The sequence below is a fragment of the Poecilia formosa genome, unplaced genomic scaffold (assembly GCF_000485575.1).
Source record: "Poecilia formosa unplaced genomic scaffold, Poecilia_formosa-5.1.2 Scaffold114, whole genome shotgun sequence".
NCBI lineage: Eukaryota > Metazoa > Chordata > Actinopteri > Cyprinodontiformes > Poeciliidae > Poecilia > Poecilia formosa.
The window spans coordinates 524,118-550,556 of NW_006800053.1; the positions used below are offsets into that span (position 1 = coordinate 524,118).

Sequence of the window (26,439 nt, forward strand, 5' to 3'; positions counted from 1 at the left end):
TGTGTGTGCGCGCGTGTGTGTGTGTGTGTGTGTGTGTGTGTGTGTGTGTGTGTGTGTGTGAGTTATCAAGCGCCCCCATGTCTGGCTGTTGTGTGGTCAAAGAGGTTGTCCAGGTAACGTTTTCTTTCCTCACTTGTCAGCAGTTGTTCTCTGGGTCAGAACAAAGTGTCGCCTGAGGATTTTGTCCTTGAGTCCCACTGAATATAACGGCAAAAAAAAAAAATCCAGGATTTGGACAGCATGTTCAAACGAATTAGTCACTTTTCACAGTCTCACTCAAGACAGAGGCTTAAAGGGATACTCCGGGATTTTTTAAGTAGCTTATGTGAAAAGGCTACGAGGAGGTAATGTCTTAATTGGAGCAGATAACTCACGGTATCTTCATCCCCAAATTCAACTGGAAACCTTCTTTTAAATTTGTATTTTTGAAAGGTAATGGCATCTTTCCTGCGCCAACATCAGATTTAAATGTGGTGGCCTTCTGACACCTTTAAGGGAAGTGCCTGCTGCAGTGACAGGATGCATATCTGGACCTCTGATGCACACAATTTGTTGTACATCCTCTATCCATTAACATATTAAACAACAGTTAACCTGCTCACTCACAAAAATAAATAGTTAGTCTTACTGGTTTCCCAACTTTACCACAGGATGTTTGTCACCTTGTTCATGTTTGTCACATGAACAAGGTGACAATATACAAGATATTTACAAGATATTTGTATATCTTGTATATACAAGATATACAAATATCTTGTATTTTTTTCATACAAGATATTTTTTTCATATCTTGTATGAAAAAAATTACTCTCCTGCTGTCATCATGTTGTTTACACCCCAAGCTGCAGTTATGTTAATGATATTTTTGAAACTTTAAAATGTCCATTATGCTTATATTTAGTGGTTATTAAATGCACATCTATTTACAATGGACATTTAAATGGGAAACTGTCAAAGGAAGTGGTGCGCCACCAATCATTTCATGTTTAAAGCTTGTTCTGACAATGCAACATGCAAAAGTTTTTTGTAACAGTAATTAAACTTATTGTCACATAAAAGTAAGGCAGTGCAAAACCTAGTAAAAAAAAAATCAGTTAAAGCTTTGTAAAAATTCTGGGTTTTTTAGGTTGCTTTACTTTATATCAGTGACTTTTTGTCAAAATTCTTATTGGACGATTCTGAAATTTTTGAGTGGGGTTCTGTTCATATAATATAAGCTTTAAATATCCTCGCTGCAGTGGATAACTCTCCTAGCATCTTTTGTATGAATCTAGATGATACGTTATGCATATTATGCATTAACACACACAGTGAAAACCGTCCTAGAACTCCTACAGAAGCTAATATCTACAATCTGGTGTCTTTCTTATCTCAGCTCTTCAGGTTACAGCCAATCAGACCTGAGGAAAGTGAATAGTGCTCCTTGATTGGCTGCTTTGTAAATGCCAGCCAATAGCGTGTCCAGAAGCATTGTTGCTAGACGTTTCGTCTTCCCAAGCTGCATTTTCTTTTGAGTATTTTAGACATGTGCTACAGAAAAATGTCACAAATAGTTTGGATTTTCCACAAATAATTCGGAGTGGCGTTCCACAGACAAATATGCAAATAAATGTCTCTGGGAATAATAGTTATTATTCCCAGAGGAATAATATCCATTATTCCAATGTACTGGCTCTGTCAGGAAGTCACTTTGACATCAAAGATGTTCAGTTTTCAGTATGTGGCACACCAACTCCAACCTCCATGTCCTCTGCAAATTAAATAATCATTAGCTAGAGTATATATAAAAAAAATTCAGCTGTTATCAGTCTCTGGAGCCAGCTGATATAGATTTATGCTAAATGAAGACAGCAAGAGAATTATCAGGTAAGATAATAGCTGCTAATAACCTTTTAAACAGCTCCTTAACAATCAGCTACTGCTTTGATGCCCTTCAGTCCGGTTCTCACCACAGTGCTGAGATGGCCCTTGTCAAAATGTTGATGGACATTCACCTAAATACTCACCTTTTGGCTCAGAGAATGGACTTTATAGCACTCATTTTAGTTTATGAATCACTAAAAGGTTTAGCGCCAAAATACATTAAAGACCTTTTGTTGCATTTACAATCAGACCTCTTCAGGCTCGTGGAGAAGCAGCACTCGGTTTTTATGCGCCACAAATCTGGACCAAATTTCCAGAAAACTGTAACGACGCTGTAACACTGAGTAGCTTTACATCAAGGCTAAAAACTCGCCTGCTTATTGTGTAATGTTTGAACTGCCTATATAAATAAACTTAACTTTTAACAGATCCCGCACTTTGAAAAAACTAAACTTTCCCCTTTAAAGGTGCATCAGAGGTTCCTGCTCATTCATTCTTCACAATTCCTACAGTGAAACGACAAAGTGGTGGTGACAAGAGTCAGACTTCTAAGTAGGCTCAAGTGTGCGTAGGTTTGACAGAAGGCCAGGTCCTTACTCTGCTGCTGCAGCAGCTGACATGTCAGCCTCTCATCGACACACGGTCGTTTGAATTAAAAGGGGGAAAACTGTCAGCTTAGCACAGCTGACTTAGAAAGCGAACGCTTCAAATATTCCAGAGAGGTGTGGGAAGGCCGCCGCGACGTCGTCCTCTGCTGTTTTCCGAAATATCAAACCAGACAATAAGCACGAAGAATTAACAGTCTCCTTTGTCCTGCAAATAACGCCATCGACAAACCTGACACTTACCACATAATGAGAAGAGGGTGATGAGAGAGTGCGAGCACAAGAGAGAGATAAGTGGGAAAACTGAGTGCTAGCATTGTTCAGGCGCAAAATGATGCAGGAGTGAAAGAAAGGGCTCGAAAGTGTGGAGAAAGAGAGGAAGGGAGGGCAAATTTTATGGGGCGGACAGGGACGTCCTTCTCAGCGGTCCCTTCTTTCTGGAAACAGTAGCCATCATACCCGCTGATTAGCCCTGGAGACCCGGCGAACATGTGACTGCAAACCTTGGCTGGCCCTGCGCTGGTGTGGAGGGGAGGCGGGGGGTGGGGGTGGCGAGTGGCTGCATCAGAACACCGTGTACAGACACATGTCCAAACACATAATCACACACACACATACACACACCACCTTCCACCTCCACAGCAGACTGCACAGTCAGTCCTACATGAATATTTATCCGAACACTTCACGGACTCGTTCCTCAGACCAACGCCGCTTTCATAATCTCAAGTATCGCAGGTTTGGCAGCGGGTCTGGCGTCCAGCTGATTTCTGTCTCCGTCTGTGCGCTGCGCGGTGACCCGAGATGCTGCCTGGTCAAATCTCCACTGGAGCTGGGGCTTGCCCATGGGTTAAAGTCATTCCTCACTCTGATGAATGTTTAATACTGACACAACCTGCTCTGAAAATGCCTACATTGGTAAAGATTGAAGTCAGAAGTGTTGCAATGATACAGGAATATTTTGAGAAAAAAACGTGTTTTTAAAATTGTAGTAAAGATCTTTTAACTCACAGGTTATGCTTGAAAAAACAAATCTGCACATAGTTTAGAGTGATCTAGTCCAGGTTTGACCTCTTCATATATTGTCTTTTAGTTGCGTCTTGTGTTGGAAAGCTCCAAAAGTAGATGCCAACTTTAGCATCATTAGCGGCTCATCCTTAGCCAGACTCTGTATTCTCACAGTGCTTACAAAATCATTGATATCTGGTCAACCAGAGTGCTTAGAATATACAATGCAAGCAATGTGGACATGGTGTTAGCTTCATCAATGCCTTTATCACAGAGTGCTGCTCTCTTCCTCAGATTTCTCTATGGAAAGCTAAAAAAGATTTAGATAGTTTCAGGTGGGAATATGGGAAGAGTTGCTCGGCTTAAAAATTACAATTCTCAACATATCTTCTACTTTACTCTCATTTAATTTCAAATTTCCTCTCCCCTCTACATTAAAGTTAATGCTAGAACCACCACAGATTACATACGTGCTCCATGTTTCTGTTTCCTTTCATGTGAGCAAAAAGGAAGAAAAAAAACCTCATAAATTTGTTCTCTGAAAAGGTGTTAGAGAGAGCAGACTGCTTTTGGCACTGGTCACTGCCTTTCAGACTGAATTCATCAACTATAAACACACATTTACATGGCACCACAAGGGCACAAACCTTTCAGGCTGTAAAGCTTCCTGTGCGGTGTAGATTAATCACAGTGAGAGCAGAATATGTTGTAATTGGAAAGGAGTTGCGTTGGGCACCATATATTAAATGCGAAGCTCAAACAAGAGGCCTGTTTGTTCACCTGTAAAGCGAGACGCTGTTTTTGATTTACTGGAAAGCCGATTTTCAGCCACTCTGTTTCAAACAGGAGAGGAAAAAAAAGATCAGTGGAAAAAACACAGCAAAGGAGTTGTTTGTGTGCCATGTTTCATATCCTCATTTCCGCTACAGCAGGGTGACCCATATTGTGTCTGAAGTAAATTAATTACTATTGCCTTCTTTATTGCAGATTTGGGCTTATTTGGACCCTTTTTGTTTACCAGGCCTGCCAAGCTTCCCGAATCACCATCTTTTAACCTAATTGGCTTACGGCATGTGACATCTGGTCATTCCCTCGAGTAGGTCATACGAAGGCAGCAGGTCTAGCAATATCGAACAAGGAAATAATCCTGCAGGATCAGTACCACCCCCCCCCCCAACAATCAAATTAAAATAGGAATTCATACTGTAGTCTGCAACATCATAACACTCCCATCAGGAAACATGAGTAATACTGATTAGCCGTTTGTGAGATATTACCCTGACAAGCACCACTTACCTGAACGCTGCTTCGGAGCGAGCATGCTCACTCCATGGTAACAGCAGAGTGGCAGCAGCATCCGCCCCCAGCAGGGACAAAACGCTCAGGCACAATTAAAATCCTGATCCTTTGACACATATAGACATTTGCTCTATGGCTACATATTGTAATACACTTGGATTTTTTTTGTTCCAGTTTAAAGGTGCTTACTTCCTGCAGCTCAATATTTTGTGTGTTTTCAATTTTCTAAAAGCTTTAAAAGCACGTGTAATTAATTCTTTCAGCTTTCTCCCTTTAATTTTGTTCTGAGCTTGCGGTTCACAATGGCTAAAATCATTTCAATGTCCAAAATCAAAAATTTGTTAAAAACATAACAAAAGATGGAGGAAAAAATGGTGTAGTTGCGAATAAGGCATACATACAGAATGCTAAAATAAGGCATCACAGATTATTCATAAAGTGATGCTAAAATCTCCAATATATAATTAAGATATTTTGATTAAAATTTGTCCAGTGAGGAATTAGAATTAGAGAGAAATGTTGTCTCAAAGTGCTACCTTGGAGATCTAACAAACCGTTCCTGTAAATCATTACATGTGACAATAACTATGAATAACAATAATTTTGAAAATTCTGACAGTAATTTTTGACATTGCCATGCAAGAGTGCTCCCTTTTCTCCTGTTTCTTAAAAAAGTGAAGGAGTGAATGGAAAGAGCCAAAAATTCACTTTTCTACTCATAATTTTTAATTTGTGATGGTTTAGCTTCACTTTAGAAATGTAGCTGTCAAAACACTATGAGCAGGGCTACATCTATCACACAGCACATTCTGTAAGTCAGAAAGGAAGTGGAAATACTCTGTGTAATCTGTTTGGCTCAGACACTGACATAACACATTTCTAGTGCAGCTAGTTATTGTACATCTGTGGACCTGAGCAGCCATTTTGTGCTCATAGTAAACATGTAACATTAAAAACCACAATTAAACAAAGCATTTTCTTATTGAGTGTGAGTAACTTTATGCTCACAAACACTTTGCTGGCCTCCCTGTAGCATAAATAAAGTTGTGTCCCAACCTCACTCCATATTTACTATGTTGCCAAACACACATTATGTGTCAAGAAAACAATTGTTTTTCCATTTGTAACATTGGGTAGCCATGCTGTGCAGTTCCTGACGACAGAGCCCATATTTGGTAGTTCCTTTCAGAGAGACATATCTCATATACTGATATTTGTCCTCTAGGAAATACTTCTCTGGTTTCGTTTTTTTTTTTGCTGGCATGCTGCTGATTTCTGCTCCTGTCATATATTTGTGCGGTATAGCTAATGTTAATGTGCGTAATGTTAACCATTACGCACATTAGGGAATTGCCTATGGCACCAAGATGACATTAGGATAGGTCTGTGATTTCAATTCTGACGAGTGAAAATGGTATTTTGACTAGAGGGAATGTTATCAATCACCTCCAAATGGCACTAGACACAGGGCTACAGTTTAATAATGTCACAACAACCTCTCTGGAAGTACAATGAAGTGCAATCACTTATAAACTGGGTGAAAGTCAAATAAGGTGAATTATTTTTTATTCTGTTTATTTATATAGCGCCAATTCACAATACTTTTCATTTCATGGTATTTTTGAAAGAAGTAACTTCAGATCAATCACGTACATCCCAGTTCATCCCAGCTATCAAACAGTGTAGCTAAAGTTCAATTTATTAGTCAAATTGGTTAAAAAGTTTCCTTTCTCAGAAAATTCAGCAGATTGAATCGAATCATTGAGTTGCAGCATTTACTCCTCCTGACTTCGCAGCAATCCCTCGTACCAACCATGCATGTAGCGACAGTATAGAGGGACACTCCCTGTTAGCAAGCAGAAACCTCAAGCAGCACCTGGCTCAGTGTGAACGGGCATCTGGAGGTTGAGAATAGAGAGCATACACAGAAAAACGAAACAGAAGCACTGATCTAGGAGTACTTTCTATGTTGGAGAAAAGGACGACGTTACTGGCAATACTCCCAATAGGCTTTAGTGGCTTCATATAGGAGAGAAGCGGGGATGTGCCTCTACCAGCATCTACCAGTGTCAGAAGCCGACTGTATTCAGAAAAACTAACCTCAACATCTATAAACATCTATAGTTTATCTTAAGGTACTAGAGATCAAGAACCTCAAGATCTATTTGCTCTTTCAGAAATTTTGACATGGTAAATGTGAGTTAAACTAAATAAACTTCTTACTTGCAGCAGTAAGAGAACAATCGGCTGAAAGTAGGTCTTAGAGAAATAACGGTTAAAAAATAATGACAAAATAGGGAACTGGAGGGCCGGAAGCCTATATCTCGCCTTGGGCTCCAATATGACTGAATCTGCCTCTGGCCTCCACAGTAGCCGCAGTGAGAGGTACTCACTGTTCTGTTTTACATCAATTCACAGTGCTTTCAAAACTCTCCCTTCATAATGAATGAACTGCTTTTTTTTTACATCGTTTCTCATTTCAGATTAGTTTTCGACTAAACTCTGTTTTGACTTGTCCTGAAAAGCTTTTTTTTTGTTTTTTGCGGTTACTGATGGCATCGGTCTCTTGGCAGGAATGCTCCCTTTTGTTCCCAACATGTTTGTGTAAAATGGTGTGAAATTGTTGTCTTGCATTAACCTTTCCTAACAGTGGTGTTAGTTTAACAAAAGGATTTATTATCGAAAAGGCTTCTTTTCGTTGGATATCACTGACTCCACATCGAATCCTCTGTATCTAGATCCCAATGGGACATACTGACTTGGGAAATTTAGAAAATACATTAGTGTTTTAAGTAGGACTAGCCCCAGTTAGATGGTCTGCCTCTAACTACTCTTGTACTCTTCTTCCCCTCATGTAAATAGGACACACATACGTTCTGAAAGCTGATGGGATGAAATCAGCTCATTTGGGTTATTTTGCTAAGCCCTTCTCGGGTCAAACATGGACCAATCTAACCCATTTCTACAGCTGCTTTAATGTTGCAGGATAAATAACCAAGGACGTCACACCCAGGGGCAAATTACAGTAGCCAATTAACCAAACTTTCATGTTTTGGTACTGTGGGAGACACCCACAATGCAAACACCACACAGGAACCACGAGATTTAAACTTACTTGCTGCGAGGCAGCAATTCAGACTCGATATAAAACTCTGCACAAAATATTGCTTGAAAAAACTGACTTGATGACATGCTCTTTGGTATAAGTGTGAATAATTAACAAAGCTTGTACTAACTACTTAGCAGATTAAAGGCTAATGGGCTAATGTTATTTTAAGTGAACCAAACTCGTTCTCAAGACTGAAGTAAAGTCATTAGCACAACTCGCTGACATAAACATTGTTATACAGCATTTCACCATCTTACCTCCTTTTATTCCTTCATGTGGAAGAGAAGTCTGATTAGGTCGTATCAGGTAGCAAACTCATGTAAACGTTTTAACTAAAAAAACTATTAAATGTAAAATAACCACTGTGAAATGACTTAATTTAGGTTATGAATGGAGACAGTGGTGTTTTAAACACTGAAATCCTTAATTTTAAGAAATGTTATAAATCCATATATGTAACAAAGGGGTCTGAGTTTTCTGTTTTTTCTCTCTTTCTGCAGGTGTAGAATCAGACTTCTAGGATATCACCTTGTATTTCCTTCATTCTATTGTCTCCTTTATTTTTTTTACTTTTTTGCCCCACCTCTTACCCTTTCTTCTGTCTTTGTGTCCTTTGCATTAGGAATAAACCCAAAGCAATTTGTGTTTATGTACATACGTCAGGTTGTGCATCGTAGAGAAAGCCGTAATGCTCCACCCGTGAAAGTAAATCTGCTGGGTTTCTCCTCAGCACTCAAACAGTTTTGAGTACCAAAATGCTCAATGGGACATTTTGACATAAATGCTTTGCCTTTCTAGTGGTCAGATTGAATATTGAACAAAAAAAGTTGCATTTTCATTGTCACAAAATTTCTCCAGAGTATTTTGTTCTGAAACTAAAAGCAATTCCCTATGAGTAAATTATCATAAAAGCTATTTATAATTTTTAATTACATCTGGACTTTTGTACTGGCTGATTATGCATGATCATCAAAAATGGTTAACTACATATTTATGTAGTTAAAAACATAACCCAAAAGGACTATTTGGCTGATTTTGAAAAAATAACAACAACAACAAAAAAAAAACTACCCATAATCAACTAAATGATTGTTTTAAGTAAGCAAAAACTGTGTTGCAAACTAGATTAAAAAAAAGACAGGATAATATTTGGGCTGTGTTTGCATTATCATTGTAAAGTCCTGAAACTGGAATTTCCCCCAACATTAAATGAAAATGTTTTTTTATTTTTTTTTTTACGAGCCAATAGAAAAATCACCATCAAGTTATTGGAGCACATACCTACTTAGCTGTATGGTTCAAAATGGCAGACTGTGGAGCATGATAATCCTTCCATATATTTATTTTTACGTAATGTTTGGTTAAAACTTCTCAACTTCTCTCCCAGCAGTATAAACCCAGAATTTCTGTTCAAAATAATGTGTGCAATATTTATCCTTGTTGCACCAATGTTATCGATTTAAGTTGTTTTCTTCTTTTAAGGCAGAAAATGTTGCTTAAGCCCGGGTACCTGCACGGTCTTAAGTCCGTAGAAACTGCAGCGCACATTTGTGTATCTGATATGGCTGCTATGTTCCCTGTGTGGGTAATGGGGCAAATGGTCGGTTCCCTGGTGGGAAAATGGGGTCATTTAGTGTCATAACATCAACTGTGCAATGTACAGGTGAATACATGCCGGTGCATGCTGCTGGGTATGTGTATATCTCGGTGTCCATCAACCATGTCTGTATATGTAGGCCTATTTTAATTGTTGCTATGGAAACAGAGTGCTGCCAGTGAAGTCCAGATTCAAAGAGGCCAAATCTTCCTCTCTCTGTCTCACTCTGTAACTCTCCTTGCTGTCTTTCTCGTTCCCTCCATCCTTCTCGTTGAGTTTCTCTTCCCTTTTCTCTCCCGTCCTGCAGTCGGCACTGCCTCTCTCTTGTTGCCTTCCTCTCCCCAGTACCCACTTCATGTCCTTGTGCCTCCTATTATCTCTCCCTCCTCCTTCCCCTCCCACCTCTCCACCCTTCCTGCGGAGTGGTGTGCAATTGAATATTAACACAGGGACCTGTAATTAGAGCTGACGAATCTCCAGCAATTAGTTTTCCCCTAAGAAGTTGTTCTGTCATCTCCGCATGCATCCCTTTATCCCTCCCTCAATCTTCTTCTTGCTTTTTCCTCCCTCTTTGTCATTCCCCGTCTCATCAGCTGTCAGCTTCACACTGTGGATATTGTCTGAGTGTTTTTGTTTGCCATTGTAACTTCCATCTGCCTCGTTAGCTGCATTCATTTGCGAGTTGGACCCACGATGTACGAGCTGCTACATCCACATCTTCCCTGGTATCATCTGCCCACGAAAGTGAGGCAAACATCTATTCCACCTACACCCACTCTGACTATAAGTGAATAAACTCAGGGGGACAAATGCCCTCCCACTCAGTCACATGTAAACATACAGTAACAAACAGAAGAGAGCTTCTACTTCATGTGCAGCTTTTTGTCTCTTTTTCCTGCCAATATTTCCGATCTTTCCGCACAACCGTTTTCCCAGCAGCACTTTCCAGCTCATTTAGGAAAATAGCAAGGTATACCTTACCAGGAAGTATATAAAGTGCCTCCAGTTTCTTCTTGGTTTGCCCCTGGGTCTCTTTCCAGTGACATGCCTTGCAAATCTCCCATAGGTTCTTGGAGGTATCCAGATCGGATGGTAGAATCACCTCCAGTGGACCTTTTGACGTGGCAGAGCAGTGACTCTAATTAGCTTTTCATGGATGAGGGAGATCTGAGACCTCCTTCCCCACAAACAAAGATGCTTGTATCCAGCTTGTCATTCTTCCAATCACATCTCATGAGGATGGGTGGGAGTTTGAAGATGGACAGAAAAGTAAAAAAGCTTTTCTTTTTAGTTTTATTCTTTCCTTACCATGACAAACCAGAGCTGGAATCGTATTATTGCCCAACAACTCTGCAGTCTCTGTCCATTGGCCGATCTATCCTACCATTACTCATGAAGAAGAGTGATGGTAGGATAGACCATCAAGAGTGACAATTACCCTCAAGCTTGTAGGACCAGGCAACTTTTTTCCAGATCAAACCCTTGTTTGTCGGATACAGAGGCTCTACTTCTGCTTCTTGTCCCTTCACGCTCGTTTGGGAACCATTTCAGTTCTTGACATAGATTATGACTTGAAGATGTCAACAGGAAGTCATCATCATCTAACACCTGGCGGTTACCAAACCAGACATTTCTTCTCCACAGCTATGCTGAGATGCTGGCCTTGAACAACACAAATTGGAATCACTGCACTGAGAACAAGCTTGAATATTGATTGGGAATGTCAACAGAGCTCTTTCTCTGGCTACACAAGGACTGCATAGCTCCCACATGCACTCCTGACACCTTGTGGTCCAGAACTCCCTCAAAATGACCATGACTGACTCAGTGACTCCACAGCAAGAAAGATCACAGTGTTTCTCTTGAATCTGAAGTTTCGGTACCATTTTCCGTCTTGCTCTGCCCACTGTTTATCGTCTCGCCAGGCCCTCCCACCCATCTGCATTCCCATTATTAAGAAACTCTATAAATAAGCACAGAAAAAGAGGGAGTCAGTCATAGAGAGCAAGGTACGGTCAAGTAGAACGAATGGAGTGTAAGGATGAAGGGAGGGGTGGACAGCAGAAGAGTGCTAAACTAGGCCAACAGGGGCTGACGGAGGAAGAGGGCGGGTTTCATTTCAAAGCCTTGTGAATTGTCCAGAGCGCCTCTACCGTCAATCACTTAATTAGTTTCAGCATCAGTCGGTTTGTCTGTGTCTCGGGTTGGCGCGTCACTCATCTTGCTCCAGACAGTTTGTCAGGCAGCCTGAGTCGGCGTTTAGTCGTCTTTCCCTCCATCTGCCCTTTCTGTCATTTCGTTTACTTGCTTCATTTTTTCTCCCTACATCCCTTCTCTCTCTTGCTTTCTCCTTTCCTTGAGCCCCTCTGTTCTCCCATCCAATCAAGAAACCAGTGTCTCATCTGTAACTTGTACTGTAACTTTTGTTCTCCAGATTCTGCATACATTATTGATTCATATTTGACATTGTTTCCTGTATTGTCGCTTTAATTTTTAAGTGTCAAGCATGACTTCTTCCATGTACAAAGCTGCTTTAGAACAAGGGTATCCCCTTTTTTTCCCCCGTCACTCCAACTCTCCAAATCTTTGAGCATATAGATATGATCTGAAACATATGATGGATGTAGCATTTGAGCTTTTTGTGGTACTCAATTGATTTACGACTGTATGCTAACTTCTGATTCCTTCTCTTCACCACCTTCCTCTCTTCCTCACTCCCTACTCATTTCCTGTCTTTCCAGGTATTTCTCTCCCGCTCCTACATTATGCCTGTTCGTGGACGCTGCAGCTCCTCCCTGCCTCACCAACATGCTGGGGCTCATTTCTCCCCCCGAATGGTTGCTCAGGTGCAACACGGGGCTCGGACCCTTCATCCACCTCCATCGGTTCACCGCACCACAGGCTCGTCTTTATGCCTGCCTCTCCTTTTTCTGCTGCTCTGTCTTCTCCACCTACCCCCAGCCTGTCACTCAAGGAGAGAAAAGGGCGGCGGAGGAGGCGGTGGCGGCCATTACATGCCCATCCCGCAGCCCCCTCCGCACCACATGGCCCTGCCTAACATCCTGCGGGGCCTGAGCATCGCTGTTGTGCTGGTGGGCAACTCCAGCGAGGTGGCATTGGCAGGGGCCAGAGAGAAGGAGGACTTTCTCCACATGGCTCCGAACGTGGAGGTGCTGACCATGAATGAAACGGACCCCAAAAGCATTATAAAGAGCATCTGCGACCTGATGACGGAGCACTGGCTGCAGGGTGTCGTGTTTGGGGACGACACAGATCAGGAAGCCATCGCTCAGATCCTGGACTTCATTTCAGCCCAAACCCACATTCCCATCCTCGGAGTACGTGGAGGCTCCTCGATGATCATGGCTGCCAAGGTAGGACTCAAGAAAAATCGCAGAAAACCAAAAGCTTCTAGAATTTGCAGAAACTTTTTAAGGAATGATGGGCAGGCAGTTTGTACATTAGAAACTAAAGAACTGTAAACTTCTCCAATGATTCTGTCCCGCTTTTATGCAAAAATGTCCTACAGATTTCACTTTTTACAGACTGCTGTTATTCCAGCATAACCTTAATAGATTTGATTACCTCACCAACCTCTGCATCTGTAGTTGTGAAAGTGCAATTTAAGCACATTTACCACTGGTACATTGGTATGAATTATTTTCTAAGATAAATACACATGTTTTACTGTGATTAAATGTATACCATTGAACCAAAAAGGATAACTAATGGCTACATATATTGATGAATTCGCCTCTGAAGCTCAGAGTTGGAGTGTTCATCAGATTACTTCTGTTTTTGCTTTTTCATGAAACAAATGCAAATTTAACTGGCGTGCGGTCTACACTTCCTTTGCTGTTTGGGTGTTTATTTTTTGGACTCATGGAGTAATTTTGGTAGGTCAGCCACTTCTAGGAAGATTCTCTATTGTTTCATCATGATAACGGCTCCCACTGTGGTTTGCTGCAATCCCAAAGCCTCAGAAAATTATAGACTTGCCAATGACTGTGTTTGTCATCTTTTAGCCTGCTTTGTGCTTTCCGACACGTTCTATTTAAGTGGTCTGTTACCTCTATGTGTCTCACAGTAATCAATCCCAAGTGTGGCTTGTAAAATTGCACTCCTACCCCCCCAAAAAAAAAAAAAAAAAAATCTGGTCAATCAAAATATTTTTAAGGAAGAGTTGTGCGTTTTTTCTCAAGAAATAAAATCGTCTGATGTTAAAATTTCATTAAATACCTGAAACATTTACGTAAATGCAAATACTTTTCATGTGGTGGTAACTAATTTTGCTCTCATAATTCATTTTTCTTCAATCTTCATTTTAATGCGCTCTACCATCATTAACCTCAGCATGCCTCTTTTGCACTATTGTGACTTCATGACCGCATCCTACAAACAGAAAAACGCCTCAATTCATGCTCTCACTTGGTGTGAAAGTGAACCGCGCTGGTTCGTATTATCTCCATGTGCATAAAGACAGACAGGCGGGCTTAGCTGGGGGCCCTGACTTGAAAGACAAACTGCCAACAGAGCTGATGCCAGCGACAGGATCAGCTGGAGATTGCACCAGGACAGAGCGCTAGATCTCTGCCTATTTACTAGGCCTTGCCTAATGGGATAAAGCAATCTGTTGCTGCTTTATCTGTGGCCCATTGAGATCTGGATTCGAGCAAAATCGGCTCATTCGCTTTGTGCCGTCTTGTCACCGAACTGAAAAATGACCAGTTAAGAAAACAAAATCTCTATCCATCCATGTGGAGAAAGTGAAACCTCACGCACCCATCGGAGTTTCCTCAGCTGCTGACGACATGTCGGCTTTTCTGATGTACTTCACTGTTATATTCACTTTAATGAGGGAGCTCAAGGCACATCCGAACTGAACTTGCTTCGGTCGTGCTGTTTGTGTTGGGGAAAGTGAGACACATTTTCAAGTGGCAGTGTGAAGCCCACACTCGAGTACGCGTACGACAGTTCCATGTTTGTCCTGCCACACGGCCACTCCGGCTCATCTGTCCTATCGTTGTCTCCGTTGTCATCTCTGCATTTGTCTGGTGACCCTCTGGTGTCAACAGGTTGTTGTAGCTGCAGAGACGTGAGCTGGAGTGACATGGCAAGACCAGCAGCCACCACTGAAGCTCTACTCTCTGTTGCTTCTCATTACTGCTGGAAGGGAAGATATGGCAGGGAACCGTCAGCTTCCATTTAAACATGCACTCCTTCATACTGGGACTGCATACGGGGACTGCTGTGTGGCACCCACATGTGGCAGGATGATTCCTGGTAGATGATATACAAATTAAGCTCAGAGTTGTTTATACCCCAACAGTAAATACAAATATTTCTACATTTAGCTTGATTTGATGGATGATACAGAGATGGATGGATGTGCTTTACTTGTGTGGTTCATTTACTGCTAAATTGGAGATTTGTTAATTTTTAATCCCTAATCCCAAACTCAAGAATCAATATGGCTGCCACACTATTTAAACAGAGTCCTGGCCGCCTTGATAAACTCTTTATTAATGCTTTTGGCCAATTGTATCTTCTTAAATCTTTCACATACTATTCAGCGACACCTCTGAAAGTGAACAATTACTTTAGCGTTTATCAGCTTGTATTTGCTAACAGTTATTAGCTTGTCACAGATTGCAGCGATTAGCGTATCCCAATGGTTTTCTGTTAGCTGTAAATCACAGTTTAGTATTTCTGTTGACCATTTATCTAGTAATTGGTAGATACTAACATTTCTGATGAGTACCTCAATCTTGGTCTTCCTGTCGACTGCGTATTGAATGAAAGGTTTGACGTTGTTACACGGAAGAGGAGAATAAAAGAGCACCTGGGAAGTGAAGAGAGTCACAGACCTCTGCGCGGGCTTGTATGTGTGTGCAGGGACGACATTCCCTATTAAGCACATGTACTGTACGTGCAACAGGAAAGAGCAGTATTTCATGGCAAAGGTTTAAATGGATTTCCCAGACCACGAGGCAGAGTTTGCCTCCCCTGAGAGCTTTCTCCTGGCTGCGCTGGGGCCCTGGAGAGCGAGGACGGGGGTTGCGCTCGGGCTCTGTCTCCAAACGGATTTGTGTCTGCCTAATGGACTGAGACAATGGAGTGGCAAAAATACGATAGAGAAGGATCAGAGAGAAGGAGGGAGGAGGGGGAAGGGGAAGCGAGACGTGGGAAAGTAGAGTAATTGAGATTGTGAGCAGAGAATGAGATTGGGTGGAAGAAATTGTGCTTTTAAAGAGAAGCAGCTGGGAGAGGAGAGGTAGGACTTGGGTGAAGAGGGTTTGGCTTGATCAAAGTGTGCTTGTGAAGGCGCTCGAGAGGTGATCGACAAACTCAGACTGGGAGGCAAAAGAGAAGAGAGCAAAAAGGAAAAACTTCCCCAAGAGACTCTGCTTTCTTGCCACTTCAAGAAATTGAATTTTATTATTTAGTCTCACTAAACTCTTAGTACAGAATCTTTCTCATAATTTTTCTGGTCTCTCAAAGCAGTAATGTCTTTCTGACACTCCACGCTACTTGTTGTGGTTTTTGTTTACTTAAAGCCACCTACAGCCAGGGGCGGACTGGCCATCGGGAGCACTGGGACGTTTCCCGCTGGCCTGGCCGCTGGCCTGGACCGCTCAGGATCACCGAAGGCCAGGACCAAAGATTTGGTTCAGGTCGCACTAAATAAAAAACAATTCAGTACTTGATTGTCTAAAACTCCCACAAACTGCAATTAAGATGGGGAAAAGAGACGCATCCCCTTCGTTTTCTGAGGCTGCCTGTTACAGTAGTGCAGGCACACACCAGGCTCCATCCAGGTGTTATATTAAGAAGCTCAGGTTATTTGCACTCCCTTTTGCAGGAAAACATAGTGCTCAAAGCTCCCACATATTAATGAGAAAACAGAAATATGACTGATGAAGCAACTTTTGAAAATATGCATAAATAATAGGGTTCTTGTTTGATGTTAAACATTTCCATTTGTTTCAATGTAAAAGTTCACTGCTAGTGTAGAAAGACAGCTGTTTGTCCCAAACCTGCATTAATTCACTGGAATGGTTTCAAATTCCCAGCCTGGACTATTGTACTAGTCCGCTCCTGCCTACAGCTTCTTATCAGAGACAAAATGGTTGACATCCTGAATGTCAATGGCTAGAGAAAGGAAAAAAGTTTCCATTGTGCCGAATCAATCATGTCACAAAGGGTCTTTCGCCCCACGGACTGCAGTTGTCTACGATCATAAGCTATGTTAAGTTTGGGCAGGTTTCTGCTACAGGAACCAGAACCACATCAGACAAAACAGATGGAACCAAGAAAAGATGGATTCTGAACCAAACATGGAGCTTCATGATAGAAGTAGGCTAAACAATTCCCACTAACTAAATATCCCCAGCACTTTGTTTCAGTCGTCTCCTCCTCTGTTAACGTTAGCTTACGCAGCAGGAGTTTTACGTTTTTACTTGCAAACACAACGTTAAGACACTGAGCTTTACTGTAGCGACGAGGCGAGCTGTCCTCTGGATGTTACTGTGGGTTCCTTGGTGACCCATCGGATAAGTAGATGTGTTTCCATTGCAAATGTACCGAAACTTTTTCCAATATTCTACTAATGTCTGAAAAACACAATGTTGCTGTTGTGGTGTTAACATTAGACAAGAAAGGCATGTAAATAAGCTTGTTCACAAGATAATTCATTGAAAATCATGTCAGTGAAGGACGAACAGATAATTCAGCCACCAGCGCTCATCAGAGGAGACGTTGGAGTGACAAGTCGCTTTTACTGGGAAGCGGCTACGTATGCGGCGTTTTTTTCTACTCAACTTTTGATGAATTATACGATACTGAGATACCTTTAGTGGAACCGGCTGCATTGTCCAAGGAGGCCAGCGCCTACAAATAAGCTGTATACGAATTGGCATGGTGCAAAAAATGTGTTTCCATTGCAGTTTTGCCAAATACATACATTTTGGTATGGCTGAAAAAACACCTCATCGTACCGCAAAAACATTGTATAAAATATTTTTTTTTTCCTGAAGTTGCTGTGTTTCCAATAAGCCAATTAATTTTTATAATTCCAATTTGCACAATTTTGAGACGAATGGAAATTCAGCTAACGAGCTTTTGGAGTAAACGTGGTTGTTATGGCGACTCTTGGGAGGTTTCACCACTGACACACGTTCTCATCACCTGTGGATAATGTGTGATTCACGCTCAATATAAAAGTAATTTCCTCGATAAGCCGTGAGTGCTGTTTGAGTTATGAGGCTGACGGATCCCTACAGTGTCTAGAGACGGCAGAAGACAGAGGGCTGCTGTTCTTTCTGCTATCTTTTGGACACCCGAGATCAAGTAAAAAAGCAGGAAGTGAAAGTAAAAAACAAAATTTGAGACATTAAGCTTAAGAAAAATAATGCTTTGGCTATTTGTGTTTTCTTTTTCTGACTGAGCATCTCAAGGAAATGGACTGACAAAGGGTGCTGTTTATCTTTGGCCTTGTGCTACACACACACGCACACACACACACACACACATATGGGTGCACCCATCATGGGAGAAGGCCAAATACTGCTATTACAGTTGACAAGACAACCCCTCCTTTTTCATTACACATCCAAGGAAAAGAGGGTAACACGGAGCGACACGGCAGGCAGAAAACACAACATTTAGGTTTTTAGTGAGAGTAGCGAGAATCTGGAGGACTAATACAAGATAATTCCATAAAATCTACTCTCTGGAGCGGCCTACTGTCGGGCCACACGACGCGTCACGTTGAATTATGATCAGAAATTTACTTTTCTTGCTCTCACATGCAAACAGAGTTTCTAGGTGTTCAGGGATGAAACACAAAGCTGAGCCCACTGTTGGCGTGCCGCTGGGAGACACAGACACTCATTTAAGTCCGGTAAGATTAAACATGGCTCGCAAAGTTGAGGCATGCAACGCATCCTTCGCTCATAAGCCCCATTCCCCCCTCTGAGCCTTCTGGGATCTGTAATGAGTACAAAACTGGATATTTTAGACGGCTTCCTCCGGAGGACGGAGCGGAAGTGCAGCAGCGGCTCAGCAGTAAAAAAAAAAAAAAGTGGGACTCCAGCTGCCACGCCTATTACACATCCACACACTGTATGCCAACGGGAAATTCTTCTGTAGCTGGTGTGAAAGAGGGGAAAAGCTCTGAAAGAGGGAGAGCTGAAAAGATGGGAGGAAGTCGAACGGGGAAGGGAGGGGGGGAAACAAAGGAAGGCAAAGGGCATCGCATCTATATCAATGAATGAGATTGGTGAGGGAGGGCCGGGCGGTAAGTAAGAGGATGAGTGCAGGGCCGCATGACTGGGAGAGGAGCGAAGGAGACGGGGGGAAGACGGAGTGACACAGGGAGGGTGTTTGCAGCAGGTGTGATGCCATCTATCCATGGAAGGAAAACAGAAGCTGCCTCTTTGCTCTGGAAATCACAGCCTGAATGGAGGAGGGCTGAGGAAGAAGAGGGATGGATAGAGCACAGCTGTGCCTGCGTCTGTGAAAGACGTGGCACGATAAAGGAGGAGGAAGAGGCAAAGGGACTCCTCCGGTGGCTTAGCCAGTGACTTGCAAAAGTATTCACTTCCTCACATTTTGTCACATTACGGCCACATCTCCCAGCTGGCTTTACTGGAGTGCATAAATTATGAACTGGAAGGAAATTTATATAAGTGCCTTTACTAATAACCCTAGATCAGTAGTCTCAAACTCCACTCCTCGTTGGTTGGCGTCCTTCAACTTTAAGATGTCTCTCTACTTTAACTCACCTGGCTGCAATATAAGCTCATTAGCAGAGCTCTGTAGAGCTTCCCTGGATGTTTGTGAGGCAGTTCAGCCGTTTAATTCAAGTGTTTAGGACAGTGGACACATCTAAAGGTGGCAGGACTTTGGCCCAGTTAATCTAGTTTGGTAAAAACCAGCCCTTTGTTTCACGCCTTGCTTCGTACAGTCTGGAAAGTTGGCTGTTGAGAAACGATTCCTACCCAGAGGCCCGGGACTCTGTTGAGGTTTTAAATTTTACCCGATTGCTAAAGTTAGCCTGTGGTGTGTGTAATGCTCCAGTTCGACCCTACGAAGCTTACTAGAAATTGCCTGTGCTGTAAACAATCGTTCTTAAGCGCAAAGAGAGAAGAGCAGAGCTCGATGAGGCGGCTGTTAATGTTAACTCAATATTCAGAAGTGTGACCAACATGGACCGAACGGCTGCGTTCATGTCCTCCACTGGCTTTACTAAAACTACAGACAGACTAAAACAGCACAGAAAATCAACATCATCATTCACAAATTCTTCTTCTTTGGTTGAAGTTCTACTGGAGGGAATCCAAGTCAATCAGAGACTCCAATTAAAAATCCATAGACTGAAGTTCATTGATGCTTTCCATCCAGCCTGACTGCTTGAGCAATTTTTCAGAAAAGAATGTGTAAATGGGAGAAGATATATCCCAACAGAGGAGTGGTTCTATAAAGCATCGACACGGACCTGATGGACACAAAGTGCATGTCTTTTTTTGTTTTCATTCGTAAAAAAGGAGATTTCAAAAATCTCATTTTTCAGGCTTAATGGTGTCGCATCAAGCCTGAAGGTAGCATGTCTGGCTTACCTGGAGTTAGCATGTTCTCCTTGTGCATGCACGGGTTCTTTCTGGTTACTCCTCCATCAGTCCAGAAACAGGACTGTTTGGTTAATTGGTCTCTTTAGTTAGTTCAGTTTAGATATGGGTGTTGAAATCTGACATAATGTGACAGAGTTCAAGAGTATGAAAGCCTTTGTGTGGAGCCGTTGTGGTTGTCACTGCCAGTCTTTTTACGCGTCGCCCCGCTCACTGCTGCTCCACAAAGTCTGTTGGACTGCGGCAATCAGTGCCATCTAAAGCTCTGGCTAATGGTCATATTATCAAGACATGTTGAGCTATTTTTCCCCAGCTTGTCTAGAAGGTTTGGCTTTTGTAGCGGCACAAATAGCTGCAGTTGTCATTGATCACCCCAGGGCCACAGCACAATAAGTACACAGAGCTAATCCATGAGAGTCGACCGCTGCTGCAGATCTGGAGCGATAACATCCACTTGTACATAGGATTTAAATTCAAGACCGTTTGCAACTAATGAAAAGGAGGAAGGCAGCCAATTTAGACGACCTGAGAGGAACAGGGATAATGTGCAGCATTTTCACATTAAAAGCATAGACAGGGCGACACACGGGGGGAAAGCAGGAAGACTGTTTTTCACGAATGCGCTATTAACTTTTGCCCAACTAATTTGAGCTTTTCGTCGTTTCCAGTGTGGTCATTTTCCTGCGGTTGTGCTTTTCGTCTATGAGAAGAAAGGCAGCGATTCAGTCCGAGAACAGCTGCGTCCGCACGTCTGTCCTCGTGACGTTTCTTCAGAGGAAACGGGTCCGATCATAGTGCAGAACCGGCGTTGAGGTGCGTCTGGGGGTAATTGTCGTATCCGCGCGTGTGACGCGTTTAATCACAGCTCACGGGTGAACTCAGCGAAGCAGTCACCGCCCGTACTGTTTTTGTTCCCCCTTGCTCCCAGTATTTACCGCATCGTTGGAGAAAGCCGTCCCTCGATTTTATTCAACCCCCCCCAAAAAAAACAACAAAAAAGACGACTCCTGTCAACACTGCTTCCTCTTTGGAGTAAACTGCCTCAGTCCTTCTGAGGTTCAACAAAATCTCCCTGCATTTATATTGGCAATTAATGTTGTACAATAGAGCCTATTGTTGTAGTAATCGCTGAGGTCCTGTACTCTATTAATGTAATGTGCTGCTCAGCTTGGCAGCACCATGTCCTTGCTAAAACAGTCGCAATTAGGAGCATTTGTAAACGATAAGAGAATTAAAAGTGAGTGTTCCTTTGCCTCGTGCCTCTTGGTGTGCCATTTTTTTATTTTCCTGCTTCTTTTTATTTGTTCCCTTCATTCTTTCTGTGCCCAGTTAAACACCCTACCTGCATCTCCTCACCCCAGATTCACAGGCGCATCTCTTTCATCATTTGAGAGAGCATTGCCGTTTTGAGTTTCGCGAGCAATGACCTGGAAATTTCTTTTGTGTGAAACTTTTGCACACATGTGGAGATTGCATCTTCTTCCTCCTTTTTATTGGGACACAGAGTGTCACCGGGGAGTACGGACCGAAACACAGGTAGGTTAAAACTTCTAAAAAAAGATCAGGCGATTCATGAAGCAAACAGAGAAGGTACCTGAGCTAAACGCACAAATATTGATCTGACAAAAAAGGTCGTTGACTGTAGACGGGTAGGGTTAACTGGCAAACTGATGAAGGGCGAATTGAAAGCGCAGGGGAACTGTCATTAGGAAACAAAACTGGAAGCAAATTTAACTGCATTCTAGGGAAAACCTGCAGGGGAAGCTTTTTCTAAAGTTGAATGAACAGCTGCAGAAAAAAACGACTTCTCATAACAAATACTCATTTACTGTGCCATCATTTATTTACAAATCATTTAAAATACAACATAGCAGCTGACTGTGAGTGTTGAACAAAAATATCAAAACCAAAGAAAAACTATATATATATATACACAATATACGTAAATCTGGTTCAATCCAATCATTCAGATTTAAATTTAATGACATTAATCTACTTTGATTCTAGCTGTACAAGCAAGTTTAGTTTGTTACCAGCTGATAAAGTTGTTTGTCTCAGTAGATTTCACTGAGTCACTGCAACAATCCCTCTGCCTAAGCAAGAATGTGGCGACTGTGGAAAGAAATGACTCCTTTTTAACAGGAAGACAGTTTATTGATCAAGTAAATTATAACTAAACGAATCGGATGCATCAAAAGGTGATACCTAGAGCACCGTAGCTTCACACCGTTGGGTCACATAGCAGAGACACAACAGTGCAGCAGGATTTTGAGTCTACATAAATTAAACCAAAACCTTAGAAGAAAATAATAATGTTGTCCTTTGACTGCACAAGATATTCAGCCATAATTAAGCTGTAGTTTGATAACAGATTTATGACAAAATAGTAAAAGTCAAACAATGGTAGAAAATCTTTTCTTTTTATGGTTGTGCTGACTTTATGGTCACACCTGACCCACCAGCCATTCAGGCTCACTCGCTAAATTCCTCACATTCTGTGTCTCCTCCTGCTTCCTCATTGTCCTGGTTTAGTTCGTGTTGCGGCCCACTGTGTGTGTTCCACTATTCTACAGAGAGAGAGGCAGCAAGACGGGAAGACGTGGGGAAAAATATCGCGAGTCCTAAATTTATGTGTCCCATTTTCCAGCCCTGTTGGTCTCAATTTACCCAGGCCATTTAGCTCCCTCCATAACTTTCTCATCCACACCTCAGCCTCCCTGAGCTGCCTTCCTCTCACCTCCTCTATTTCATCTTCATGAAACAGAAGATGAAATAGAAAAGTTAGGATGTGTAGATTACACATATTCTAACGGTATAAAGCCAAAACATTTGTAGGATTTCGTCATTTTTTGAAGCGCTGTGTACAGGTCTGGTCAAAAGTTGACACACGTTTATCATGAAAAGAATGTAAAGCTGTTTTTAGTGATGCATTTTATTTGATTTAAAGGTCAAAATGATGCATTCAACCTCAAACACATATTTATGTCTCCACTGATGCTTGGTTTGAGGTCTAATGCAACTTTGAAAGTCAGTTTCTGTAGTAGCCAATCAATTTCTGGCATAATTGTGACCATTGAATTGAATTTTTTTCTATCTTTTTTTTTTCTTTTTCTTTTTTTCAGTGGCACTCTAGAACATTTTTGTAAAGGGTGGTCATACCAGTCTAGTAAATATGTTTTTCTTTCTTTCTTTTTTTATTTTACCAGTTAAACTGATTCAGAATAAAATAAAGCAACTACAGGTGAGAGAACGTCCTGTATTTTCACATTCCTTTTGGGAAACCCACGTTTGTCCAGGCCAGCTAGTTGGGCGCAGCATTCTTTAAAATCCTAATTTAAACCCCCCAAGCATAGATCATTCATATTTAAGTTTATTTACTTATTTTTCATCTTATGTTGATTTGGAAAATTCACAATAGAATCAACTTTGTGCGACCAATTCATTTAAAAAAAATATATAAATCAGAGTTATTGGTTGTATGATCACTCTATCTTAATGCCCTCAGTGAATGGATGTGTATTTCTAACATGTACTTTATTTCTTATAACAGTTATATTATTTAACTCATCAATGCAGACATAAGTTCATGCTGAAAATACAAAAAAATACTCCCAGACATATTCATAAACAGAATCTGGAGATGTGACCAATCATCTGCAGGTTTATTAAAATCCCATAGAAACATGTTGAACTGGAAGCCATTATTATCATCCACTGCATCACTTCCCAGAGGTACAAGGCATCACCCGACATGATCAGCAGGTCAAAGGTCAACAAATCCCACTGCAGCAGTGTGATGAAGAACTACTGGCAGATGGATTGCATCAGTTTGTTGGACATATGTGCTTGATCGCTGATCAGACATCGCTTTAGTCAGACTCCACGAAGCCTGAAGACGCACGCCAGTCCGTTCCGCTGCGCCGCGACTAACAACGAGCCGCCGCAGTCGGACCTGTTCCCGTTTGAGATCAAACTAAAATCGGCTGCCCGCCCCTCCCCCCTCCCCATCCCATTAAAAGCAATTTTTAAAAACAGCGGTGGAGGAGATGGCGTCATCATTTAGGGCCTTTATCTTTACGGAGGGCAACGCCGTGTCTCGTCTCTTCCTGTTCTCCACCACTTTTCAACTAGAGAAGGCATCGGACATGAAAGAGCGGTGACTCACTTGCTCTCTCACCTGAGTCCAGGCCTGTCGAGAACTCGTGTTTCTGTCACAAAACTAAGTGCAACAAAGGAAGACTTTGAATCGCTTTTCGAGAGCTTTGGTTGTTGTTTCAGAGAAGATTTAAAAAACTTTATGAGCCTTAAAGACTCCATAATAAGTGAGAATTTGGGTAATGTAACTTTTCTGTAATATTTATGAAGTCATTTTTCACACCTGCAAAATAATATTCAGTGAATTAGAATATAATTTAAAATTTATTAGATCAAACTTGATACACTGAGTGAAACACACAGACGTCTTTCTCAAGCCTTTGTTTCTTGTCCTGTCGCTGCAGATTTGTTCACAGCGATGGACTTTATTTCCGCTCGGTTATGTGGAAATGCCAGCTGGATTTTGGGTATTTTTTTAGTGTAGTAACTCATAAACCTGGAAGTCCACAACTCTGTGTTGTTGCTGTAGTATCAACCACATTTTCTCTCCCTTGCTTTTACTATTTACATTGATTGTGACCTTCATATTTGCACAAAATTTTCTCCTCTGACCTCCAGCCATTTTCCTTTCCCCCCCTTTCACCTTGCACCCACCTTTACCCATAGCAACCTCATCTTTGCCCGTCTCCTCCCCGATTTAGTGCAATGGGGCTCCATATTTGCATAATCGAGAGTCGGTGCGTTTCCATATCGGATGGCAGAAGACAGACGGTAATAATTAGGACCAGTTAATTACCGAAGCTTTGTGACGCTTCACAAAGCTTCCCCTCACATCCTCCTCTTTAACCTTTACCGCCCCCTCCACCCCTCCGTTTAGTCACCACAACACGTCCCGTCTGTCCACTTTCGAACCTCTGCCGCTCTCGTTCCCGCGGACGGACATTGACGCCGCTGCTAACAGGCTGCAACAGATTCTGGCCCAGCAACACCCACTGTGTTCCTGTGAGGAAACAACCGAGCGAGCGAGATTTCACTGCGTCCTCGCTGTGGGAACGTGTGGCTCAGAGCGGCGATCAAAGGTGATGACAGAAGCATCTTAACACCCGGCGTTTTTTTGCATTTTTGATGCATTGTCTGACATCTTTCACTTTGGACACGAATCGAAAGACTTTTCTGAAAATATTCTATAGACCGACGAGGCGAAAGGGAGAATTTCATTTGTATAAGAAGAACATCATCAGCATATTGAGAAACTTTTTTTTCCAGTATAAAATAAATGGCGCCGTATTGCCTTTACCCACCCATGAAATAGAGGAAAAAACTATCGTGTTCATGAAAAGATGCAGGATGTTTTTTTTGTCCAAGTCATTTTTACTTTAGTTTTGATCATTTGCTTCGACTCTTTCGGTTTTTGTTTTGTTTCGTTTTTCTACGTAGCCCACATTGCATCATTAACAAAGATTTCCGCTTGTTACCTCTCAAACCTCTCCGCCTTCATGTTTGTGGTAACGTAATGGTTTCTAATTGCTGCCACTGCATTTGTTTTAACAGTGTCCATTCTCTGTCTTGACTTTCTGTGTTGTGAAACTATCTCTTAAGTCTCTCCACAAGAGAGAGAGAGAGATAGAGAGAGAAAGAGAGAGAGAGGAAAAACAGGAGATCACCCAGAAAGAGAGAGAACATATTAAAAAAAAGGGAAGGAAAAAGGGCAAGTGGAGGGGCATGTAAAGAAGACAGAACGGCAGATGGAAGAAGATGAGATGTAGACGAAGGAAACCGCAAGACTGTGATGTGCTCACTTAATTATTCACCAGTGTTCAGTCAAGCTGGCCACCTCAGAGCTGCTGGCAGAGAGACTCGAAGAGGCAGCCGAAGCGCGTGAACCTGCAGGTTGCCGTAGGAGCCTGCGGGCTGAAACCATCTAAAGATGTTTGCAGGATACGTTTGTGACACGCTGAAAGTCGTCCCTATATGTCCACCTGAACCGACGAGGAGAGAATTATTCAGAGCAGCTGCAGAGACGCTCAAGTCAGCTGGGAGAGTGTAACACAACATCCCCAACCCCTGTGGTGGCAGCATCATGCTGGGAAGCTGAGGTGGTGGGGAGATGTATGGAGCTGAGCTAAGATGATTAGGGGCCCTGAAAAAAATTATTTTGACTTTTTTCTCAGAATTGAGACTTTAATCACAAAATTCTGGCTTTTTTTTCCTAATAATTCAAACTTTAAAGTCTGA

At 42.0% G+C, this 26,439-nt stretch overlaps 1 protein-coding gene across 1 annotated transcript in view; it reads left to right on the top strand.

Moving 5' to 3' along the window:
- The window catches only part of LOC103143649 (glutamate receptor ionotropic, NMDA 2B-like), a 162,923-nt gene that overhangs the window by 47,690 nt on the left and 88,794 nt on the right, over window positions 1-26,439 (top strand). Inside the window, exon 4 of the mRNA XM_016675456.1 lies at window positions 12,223-12,855. Within this exon, the coding sequence (XP_016530942.1) occupies window positions 12,223-12,855 (633 nt within the window). The remainder of the gene's footprint in view (window positions 1-12,222; window positions 12,856-26,439) is intronic.